At 40.6% G+C, this 10,724-nt stretch overlaps 1 protein-coding gene across 14 annotated transcripts in view; it reads right to left on the reverse strand.

The window, feature by feature from the left end:
• CCAR1 (cell division cycle and apoptosis regulator 1) overlaps positions 1–2,098 on the reverse strand; it is a 28,112-nt gene extending 26,014 nt beyond the window's left edge. For 10 of the 14 annotated variants that reach the window (XM_074590205.1, XM_074590200.1, XM_074590196.1 and 7 more), the window contains exons 1-2: positions 1,989–2,098; positions 960–1,078 (exon numbers count right to left, since the gene is read on the reverse strand). In XM_074590205.1, coding sequence (XP_074446306.1) covers positions 960–1,032 — 73 coding nt within the window. In that variant the 5' untranslated portion in view covers positions 1,033–1,078; positions 1,989–2,098. Of the gene's footprint in view, positions 1–959; positions 1,138–1,988 lie in introns of all 14 variants that reach the window. The other 4 variants (XM_074590206.1, XM_074590201.1, XM_074590197.1 and 1 more) reach the window with 1 other exon arrangement.
• Positions 2,099–10,724: the final 8,626 nt, after the last annotated feature.

Raw genomic sequence — 10,724 nt, forward strand, 5'->3', positions numbered from 1 at the left:
AGGAAGTACATCATTCAATTCCGTATCAAACTAGAGCAAGGTGCAAAGGACAACTGCAAAAAACATACAACTCTTTAGAAAGACATCTCTTCAGCAGAGGTTACTGCCTGTGCTCACATTTTGACATCCTGATTCCTCAAAGTTCCAAAGCTTTGTTGAAGTCTTTTCACACCACACAACGAAAATACAATATTTAAGAAACACTTTGTATTCAAGAAGAGAAAAAGGCAGCCCAGAATTGGAAATGGAAGCACCAAGATCCACTCCACAGCAAGCTTTGCATTCTTGCCTCAAAACCTTTTGTGCTATAAAACAACGCGAAACATGAAAATCTAGCCAGCTACGTTTTTAAATACATGAGCCTGTGATTAAACAAGGCTTCTTCGCTAAATCAAAGGAAACCCTCTATCATTTTCAGGGCGATACCTTTGGTCACAGAGATGCTAGAGTTCTAACTTGGCATTAAAACAAAATAAAATATACCCCCTCCTCACCCAAAATTTCAGAGACCTCTTCACTACGTGGACTATGTGCAATATATTAGTAAGTGCAAAATACTTTGTAAGCATTGCTTTAGGCTGCCTGGGAAATGAAACTCAGTCAGCGCTTAAAAAATCTGCAATGCCTTATTAGTGCTGTTATTATTTAATCTCGAGCAATGCAATTTGATGAAATGTAATTTGATTTACAGATCTTTGGATACTAGTAACTTAATGCCTTGTTTGCTGAGAATTAACAAAAATTCACCTATTTATCACCCTTTAAAAAAAACCCATACCAAGAGCTAGTATTAGGCAATGATCTTTAATGCCTATTGTGTGAAAAACTTCAACTTAAACCATTTAAATAGAATTTAAATAAGTTAGTTAGCATGGTGCCTCACAACTGCATACACAACTACGGTATCTCCAAATCTACTAGATGTCAGGGTTCAAACATTAAGTGATACATAAACTGACCTGGCTGAGATACTGCAGTGGCTGTAAACTGAGTAGCCCAAGGGGGATTCTTCTGTCCTCCAAACTGAGCCATGGCGAAAGGCAAAATCTCCCGGGTGTCTATCTTCTATAACTGCAATCTATTAAAATAAAGTGCAGCTACAATCTTTGAAACATATACCATCAGGCTATTTTAATTCTGGGTCAAAAGAAAAAAAAAAAAGGAAAGGAGAAAAAAAAAAAAGCGTTGAAAGATTAATCTTTAACACCCCTAAACCTGGTGGGCAACATGCATGGGAAGCGGGAAACACAAAAAAGTTGCGAGACAAGTTGTTATAGCTTCCTAAAGCACCACCTCCACCCTTCCCGTCTTAACAATGGGGCCGACGTTATTTACGCGCAAAAAAATCTATCCGAGTTTCCAACGAAGACTAAGGGAAAGGCGACTCTGCAGGAGAAAGAACTCGTGGGGTTTTTTTATCACTATTATCACTATAATTTCTTTTTTTAGGGCTGTGGCTAGGCCGCCGCTCCCTCTCCCTGCACAAGGGCACGCTGCTCCCCGCGCCAACGCGGACGGGCCTCCGCCGCCTCCCCTTCCCCGGAACGGCTACTTTTAAAAACGACTTTAACCCCGCACCTAACGCCCCCACTTTTAGTTGTGTGGGGGTTTTTTTATAGGCTTGTTTTTAGCTTTTTTTTTGGTTGGTTGGTTTTTGTTTTTTTGTGGTTTTTTTTTTTTAGCGCGCAGCTTCAAATACCCGCCGCCCTAACCGGGCCCGGGGGCCGAGGAGCGGAGAAAGGAAGAGGGATGGCGGCGGGCGGGCGGCGGGCCTTCCTCCCGGCCCGGTGGCGGCAGGCCGGGCGGGAAGCAGGCGCCTCCCCGCCCCCCGCCGCGACCAGGCCGCCGCCCGCCCCTCCTCATCCTCCTCCTCCCGCCGCCCCCGGCCAACAATGCGGGCCCCACGCCCACCCTGCTCCCCCTCACCCTTCACCCCAGGCGCCGCCGAGGCCTCCGCGCCCCGCCCGAGCCCCTCCCGCCGCCGGTACCTGATCGGCGCCTCGCCGGAGCCATCGCCGGCCCCTCCGAGCCTCCCGCACCCAGCGCCGCCCGCACCGCGCAGGCGCCAACACCCCCCCTCCTCCCCGCGACGGCGGCGGCGCGCGCTGATGACGTCCGGCCGCCCCCGCCGCGTGCGGAGAGGCCGTGAGGAGAGGGGAGGGGCCCCGGCGCCATCTTGGCGGCGGCAGTGGTGGGGGGGGGGGCCTGCCGACCGCCATCTTGCAGCTTGGCCTGGCTGACCGTGGCCTTCCCTTCGGTCTCCTCAGGCTTCCACTGTTGGACCCTCTGCCCTCGCCACACAAACGACTCGGTGTGGGTAGTTTGTAGGCACTTCTCATGGGTGCCTTGCCGCTGCGGGAAATAGGCAGCCTTCCGCCTGAAGCAAAGGCACGCGTGAGGCCATGAGAGCTGATTTTATGCGCACAAGCATTCAGGCTGATACGGGCCGGGGGGGCAGTAGGATCACCTGAGGTGAAGGGAGAGCAGACTCAGCAAAGCACTTAAGGCTTTGAAACAGAAATTGCAGCCAGGAATGGCTGCAGTAAGTAGTCCAATAGTTGATGAGCAACAGTAACTTCCCTTTTCCAATGACTTAGGAAGAGCCTTCCATCCCTTAAATAGTTTTTTGCACAAGTTTGCTTTGAGGTGAAATACACACATGGGATATTACTTAACATTTGAGAGTAAAGTTGACAAGACATGCTTTGAAAATAGGACTTTGAAGTGTTTCATTTGTTGTCATTAAAAAAAAGTTAACAATGGAATTAAATCCACTTGAGAAGCAGCAACATTAAACTCTCACTTGCAGTGGGTGGGATTATATTGTCGGAGGGCAACCAGAGAAAGAAGCAGGAGACCAACAAGTGAAGGTAACAGATCTGCCTCAGCCCTTTAAACTATAGTGCAAATTACATGAGGGTTTAGATGTTTTACACTGATAAACATAGTTCTTAGTTTTTAAGTCTACGCATTTTAAACCTTACTCATGTCTCTTCCTGGTATAACACCAGTTCAATCAGTTCACTGAAGCAGACTCTGTTGTCTTTAACCTGTAAATAAGATTAGAGGCTAAAAAGGTAACAGGGTTTTCTCCCACACTATAAATGAAAAGATCAGTGGCAAGATTGTATTAAAGGAGAAAATAATTGTCAGTGAATGTCCAAATGTTATGAAGTAGCTCTATGCTTCAGTCTGTTGTCCCAGAGCCTTTTTATCAGACGATGCGTTATTCTTAGTGATGCTCTCAAAGAAGGCCTTAGAAGCTCTTAGGAAACCACAAGCCTGATTTCCTGTACCTCAAGTAGAACATTACTTTGTGTACTTTCTCCTTTCCACGTACATATTGCTACCATTAGCTGGCAAATTTTGCCACTGCCACTTATAGCATACTAATGACTCCTTTTGAATTCTTTAGGTCTCTGTACCCTCTTTTCAAGATAAACTGTGCTGTTGTGGTGAAGAATGCTTGTAATGGAAATCGCAGTGAAAAAATGTGAGCACTTCTAGTCTTGTTTCTAAACTGTAGGCTTCCTAAGTATCTTTTAAGTGCATTGGACTGTTTAATCCAAAATTGGTGAAGGGGCAGAAAACTGAAAGATACCACATTTCTACAAGTTACCTTAAAATAATTGGTCAAGAAAAAGATACAAATTAGAAGGCAAAACCTGTAAAGCATATCCTGCTTCCAGCCTTCTTGGTGGTTACAGGAGTTAAGAACAAGCTGGGGATATGGTAGAGATAAATTATTATTTTTAGAGCTTATAATCAAAGAATGTCATGTGTATTTTGGTACAATTGTTACATTTAACCAAGATTAATGGAAATGCACAAAGAAAAGAACTTTGGTGTCAGGAAATGCTACATAGTAGTAAAAATCTCATAGTACAAGTAGTTCATACTTTGTATCTCTGCCCTTTAGTACTCAGCTACTTACCTTTGCCAAGGAAAGCCATGAAGTTGATCTATGGCCCCTTCCACAGTGGTGTACATGCTCTTTACTAACCAGAGGTTTTCTGGAAATCCCCTTTGAACAGAGGCTTGTTTGGTACTCAATGAAGTACTATTATTTTAAAAGGTTTAAAACTAACAGCCTTGTGGTTTGTTTTTCAAGGATCTGTGACTAAAAGAGCTCTCAGAAACAACACCTCTTTGTGTACACAATCATAGGAATAAATACATTTTCCACTAGCACAACAACGCCCAGCATTACTGATTCATCTCTGTAGAAGCAACAGCTAATACACCAAAAAGTATAAACACTGAAGTAGCAAATAGAAGCATGCTGATCTTGATATTGGGTGTAGGTGGAGTGTGGATTGAGAAGTGGGTATCACCGGTCTCTAAGGAGCGTACTGGGTGCTCAAAAAGCTTTGAGATAGAGGAGTTTCTTCATTAGCTCAAGGGATATGAAATTTTACGTTTTCTGCATATGGTATAAATTGTAGACCTGCACTGATGTTGGTATGTATCAACATTTGGCACATTGTATTTGTTGTTTGGTGCAGTATCTCACCTTCAGATGAGAGAGAAAAAAAAACAGCCAACAAACAAACAAACAAAAACCCCACCCCTGTAATTCATTTCAGAGATACAAACATATTTGCCCTTAGTGAAGCCGACTAATCACTCCAACTTCAGATCCTGGAGATGTTGAAGAAACAGAAAAATAATCACATTTGTCATTACACAAATCTTTACTGCCTTCAAAGTGCCCCTAATATGTCTCATAACAGTTATTGTATCATAAACTTACCTCAAAACAAAAGTGTGTGCTGAAGGGGTTTTGCAATCTAAAAGGAATGACTGGGTATCAGCTGCAAATAATATTTGGCATTGCCCTTAGAAATGCCTTTAAGTTCTAGCTCACAGCCTTCGAAAAGTAGACATCCTATTTCTGAAATAAAGTGAAACAAGAAACTGTTATAATGCTTATCCTTATTTTGAAAATGAGAACATGGGTAAGGTTGGTTGTAAGGAAACTATGCTTCAGAGGCAGGTTCCTCTATTACCTACACTAGCACAGATGGCTTCACTATTACTCTTTAATAAACCACTATACATTATTGACACTACATATAGAGTTCAACACCATAATAAATATGTTACGGCTGAACACCAGTTATATAGCATCCTTTATACAAAAATTAAGCGCTTATCAGACACTTGTCACTGTACAGCAGTAACAGAGGTACTATGATATTTCCCGCATCAGGTAAAACAAAACTAATTTGAGGTATCTTAGGTGTGTGCTGTGAAAGAAAAATGGAGAAGAAAATGTGGAAGAGGCTTATTTTTAGTTGAAGAAAACCAGAAACAGATTTAACTGTAGTTGTACTGTGTATTTAGGGGAATTAATTGTAGGACAATCATAGAATGGTAATATTCTAATAAACATAGTTTTGACAATCTGTACACTTGAGAAAACATGGAAATTAGCATTTCATATCCAACATGAAGCTACTGGACAGAAAACTAATAATGTTTAGTAGCTGGTCGTATTGTACCTGTCCAGCTAAATGTAAGAGCTTTGCCAATTACAGGGAGATAGTTACTTCACTTCATTTTGATGATGTAACAACTTTGATGATGAAAGATTATTATATAATGTTTTTTCGTATTCTTGTTGGAAATACGTTTCTATGCATCCTGCTCATTTCCGAATTAACTTTCAAATCTATACGTGCTATTAGTGGAACATGTTCTTTGTAGCTGTTGATGGGTTTATTTATGTATTCTCTTCAGAAGGTCAGAAAAGATCATTCAAGAGATTCAAACACATTGTTACATTTCTAGATCTCTAGGAATACCTGTTGATAACAACAGTTCAGTTAACGGCTTTTTTGACACCTAAGTTTTAGGAGACAACTTCAGCAGCATATAACCTTCTGGGCAAATTACCGTAGTTTTCTTCTTGCACAAAAATTTCTGTTGTAGTCTTTATGACTGTAGTCATATGTACTGAAGCTTTACACTTTCCCAAACACACGACACATTCAGTACTGCAAGTTTATTACATAGCACTATATAGAGTATTTGACAAAAGTGTTTCTGAACTGCCCAGACCCCTCAAAAACATAGGAGGGCCATCACAGACTTAACCTGATCAGGCTTAGTAGGTTGCAAATAACATTTATTTACTTGTTTGTTTGTTTTTAAGAGTCACAGGGTGAGGAAGGAAACGTTTTTATGGTCTGCTATATTGGGACAAAATTAAATGGGTTGAGAATGGACTTCTGACAAAGTTTGAATTAGTATAAATGCCCTAACATAAATAAAACAAAATTTAATTATTTTCTAGCTAATATACATCAGGAGCACAGGGAAAAATTTTAATCTTTGTATAAGAAAGAAATTTTTTACAGTGAGAACAATCAATCACCGGAAGAACCGCCCCAGGGATATGGTGGATTCCCCATCACTGGAGGTTTTCCAGATGCAACTGGACAGAGTCATGTAGGCTCCCTTTTCCACAAAAAGTTGAACCAGATCTTTTGAGGTGTCCTCCAATCTGGGGTGTTCTGTGATATGTGAGCATCACATACAATATACTTAACTGGTAAAGTTTGCTGTCTAAAGGAATTAGTAGTGATTCGGTAAGATGACTTAAGATCATGCTTTCAGCGAGCTCAGAGAAGGGAATCTTATCTGTTGGTGAAAGCTTTTAGCATTTATTGATCTTGCAAAAGCAATTGGAGATCGTAGTCTGATAAAGGTCTTGTTTCTAGAATTTTTATGTAAGGACTTTTACTGAATGGGTTGTTTGTAGATTTTAATCAGAATGTTTACCATTCTGGGTTAAAAAATTGCAGTCTCACAGTACAGAGAAAGGGCAGTACAGCCTGTGCATCCCCTAAATACTGAATTTCTGTCACATTTCTATCTGTTGTATAGGTTTGTGAGACTGGGTGCACTTGTTACTGTTTCCTTAAATTTAAGTTAAGGATACACATATCTGACAAGAGGTTGGTCTTTCCTAAATTCAAGTGTGACCCTAGATCCTGGAGGGCTAAATCCTAGAATATTTTACAGACCTGACTGCATTTGTATTACATGCAGAGGTTTGACCCAGTGAAATTATTAGCAGATTGGTCTTGATACAGCTCATTTTACTACCTCTCATATTCGTGCCATCTCTAATTCAAGAATAAGGGTTTCTGCATTTTGCTGTAGTTTGTAGAGATTAAATACAGCATTTAACCCCACTGTGATCTCAGTAAGTGGTACAGTGTTTATTTACACTGAATTTAGAAGGTAAACGGAATGAACATCTTCCCCAGGCATAGAAAAAACCCTCCTTATTAAGGCTGGTAGGTGTTCATAGCTGTAATTTAGCCTTACTTGAATATCTGGCACTACTCCTGGGGCTAACAGATCATAGTGCTGGGGGTGGGGGGCCTAAGGCATACTTTCACTGAGGCACCCCTGTGAACTCCATCAGAAGCACCAAGAATTTACCCTCAGATAAGCTTTAAAAGTCTTTAGAGGTTTACAGAATCATTTAAAAGCTAGAATGAACTCAATACTCCGCAGCTGCATTGTGCATGATACAGTTCATACAAATAGTATTCCAATATATTTCACAAAAGGTTTATAATTGTCACTGTGATGGATAAGGGGGATATGACAAGGGATATATAAGAAGGCTGACTTAGTTCTGAAGAGTGCTGACACAGAACTGAAGCAACTCCCATCCTAATGCAGTCATGTCCAAAGTTGACGTATGAACAAATAAAAATATTTAGATAAACAGTAGCATTTTTAGAAAAGGATTTGCAATCAGGTAGAAAATATGTAGAAAAATTGGTCTGTTAGTAGGATAGCACTGTCCACAGTGACAGCTGGACTGGAAAGGAGACGGCTCTTTAGATGGCAGTGATGAAGGTCTTTTTTAACAGAACTGCATTAGTGCAGGCAATGGTAGTGACAGTGCAGAAGAGATGCATGCTATTAAAGGGAGCCTTGCTGTTACCCACTGGCTGCAGTTATGGTGTAAAGCCTTGCACAGCCTCTCTGGTTACATTAAAAAAAAAATAAAATCCGAGGCGATTCATAAAAATCTTCAGCTAAAAAATTTGGAACACAGGCTAGAATCAAGAACGGGACATGTTTCTGTACAAATCAGAAAAAGAAACTGTCAACATGTTTCTGCTAATAACTTAGTGGTTATTCTGAGGTAAATAGAAGAATGAACAGATTGTCAGTGGTGCCGAGGTGAAACGTAAGCTAAATAACGTCTCAGTGCCCTGTTAATGAGGCAACTCACCACTAGTGAGGTAACTACGAAAAAAATTCCTATTTCAGTTCTGAACTCAGATCCCTACACAGAGGCCTCCAGGGTCTGTGCTGTTTACAGCTATTCTTCTGCCAGCCTCACGAAAGCTTGGCTTTCATTCAGTTGAACTGATGCTTGGACATAGCAGTTTTATACAAGCAACTAAACATCTTTTTCTAACCAAGTATAAAATACCTTTTTTTTTCCTTTTGAATACTCCCGTTTGACACTTCAAAATTTGAAAAACCCCCATTCTTATGATGTGTTAGAAGGAAACCTGTTTGAAAATTGTTTTGGATTATCATAGTTGATGTGAAATTTCAGAGACACACATTCCTTGCAAAACGAGGAAATCTTTTGGAAAATGTAACTATCTTTTAAGAGTTACAGTAATTTCTGAACTAAATTCAGGCAGATTTGGTTTCAGATTTTATGACTTTTAGTTTTGCTTAACCATTTAACATTTGACTTTAATCAGAAGTACTTACCTGAGTCTTAGAGTTCTTAGGGGAGTACAGGATAGCTCTTACCTAATGTTGGTTGAAGGAGAAAATATTATTATGAATGTTAGTTTAATGTGAAGCTTCCTGTCTAGGGAGAGCTGTAATGTTTGGATCATTCCTCACGATTCATGGAAGATAAAAAGGAGAACAGGAGTAGCTGCTCCGCATAAGGGCATAGGTTTTAAGGATTCCTTTCTTCTAAACTGCGCTGACTTGTATTGGAGTGCTTTAGGAAAGTCCCCAGTACCTTTAAGAAGGCACTTTTTTCCTAGGTGTATCAGATTTGGTTCCGTATAGGAGAAAGGATTTCTCATCTATCTCCTTATAATCTTGGGGTAGCCACGCTATATGAAAGACAGAGCTAATGCACTTCTATAGGCAGGCAATAAAGAAGAGGGATCTGATGAATCATCCTGACCACCTTTAAAATCTTAGCTCCATTGCTTGAAAAGCAGGAGATAGAGCTGGGAACATATTTCCCTTCTGCTACTGCCTGCGATATTTAGCCTTTTCCCATAACAGAGCACAGGCCTCTGATCTGAAGGCCCTGCAGGCATAATTCCCAGTGCAGTACAGCTGAGCCTAGAGATTCAGAGATGTAACCTGCCGAGGACCATGCAGGCTGTGAGTTACAGGAAGAGCAGGGAACATCTTGAGAACTTCTATGCACAATAACAGGTCCAAGTAATGCCTCTCTCAGTGTGAAAGGGCAAAAGAGAATGACTAGAACTCTAATATTTGCTCAGATGCAATGGAAATTACATATAAAGGGAATACTTGCCTGTACTCTTTGGGGCGATCCAGAGCCTCAGGCTTGTGGTGAGCACTCTACAGTAAAGCATTCTTGGGTTTTTTGGTTTTGGGTTTGTTTTTTTTTTTTTTTTGACTACATAGTTAGTCAGATCTGACAGGAACTACAGCCTAAGGCGGGTTGTTAAGCAGTGGCACATGTGAGACGCAGCTTCTTACCCTCACAGAATAGGATAATTTGCAGCAGCTCAACAAATCTCACCCTTAAAATTCGTAGAAGCTGTAACCCAGATGAATCCTTTCAGGGATTTGTGGCAGTCAGTTAGACTGTATCATAGAAGCGTTTGCTTGATGAAGCATGGGATTAGTACATCATTTCCCTGAAGGGACTCCTCAAGTGAAGGGAGTAGTCATCAGCATGCAAAAATAAGAGTCTACATGTAAAATAAGTGGTCACAAAAAACTGAACTGCTGAGTTGTTACGCCGGAAGAGGCAAAAGTTTTACTGTTCTGAGCTGGAAAATAAGGCTAAGTCATGATGCCTCCAGTAGCAATTCAGGATGACTTCAGTATCAAACAGTGAAGTGCTACCTAGTTATATTATGAATGAATGGAGATGTACATGTGGAATAGAAGGGATTTTAATTAATTTTTGGCCTTGTCTAAAAAGACATGGACATTTTCAAGAATTTGACTGCTAAGAATTTTGTATAGCTGGTGTATATCATAAAAGCAGAAATAAGCAGACTGGACAGGGAATCAGAGGCCCATCTTAGGAACTGTGTTCCAGCCAATGGTATTGAAATAGCTGGGTTTAAATTTACACATTTTAAATATTTTTCAATGTGTTTTAGATTAAAAACACAGACGGATATTGGTGGCTATTTTATTTTAGACTGTATAGGTGATTTTTTTGAACCAAAACACTACTAATTGAAGCACCGTCTTGCTTGTGTTTAGATTACATTTGAATATGATGCTGGTTCTGATGTACAGAATTCACAAAGTCGTATATTTCAAGGAATACTCCTTTTGAAGATGTAAACTAATATAACAATATATAACAACAGTAACCAGCAAGAGCATTATCCAACAGCAGTCAAACCTTGCCATTCTATGTTCTTCATCAGGTATTAGAGCACTGCAGAGACGTGTAACTGCAGCATTAGCCAAGACATTTATCTTGCTGTGGTGGTTTA

The sequence above is a fragment of the Larus michahellis genome, chromosome 6, assembly GCF_964199755.1.
Source record: "Larus michahellis chromosome 6, bLarMic1.1, whole genome shotgun sequence".
NCBI lineage: Eukaryota > Metazoa > Chordata > Aves > Charadriiformes > Laridae > Larus > Larus michahellis.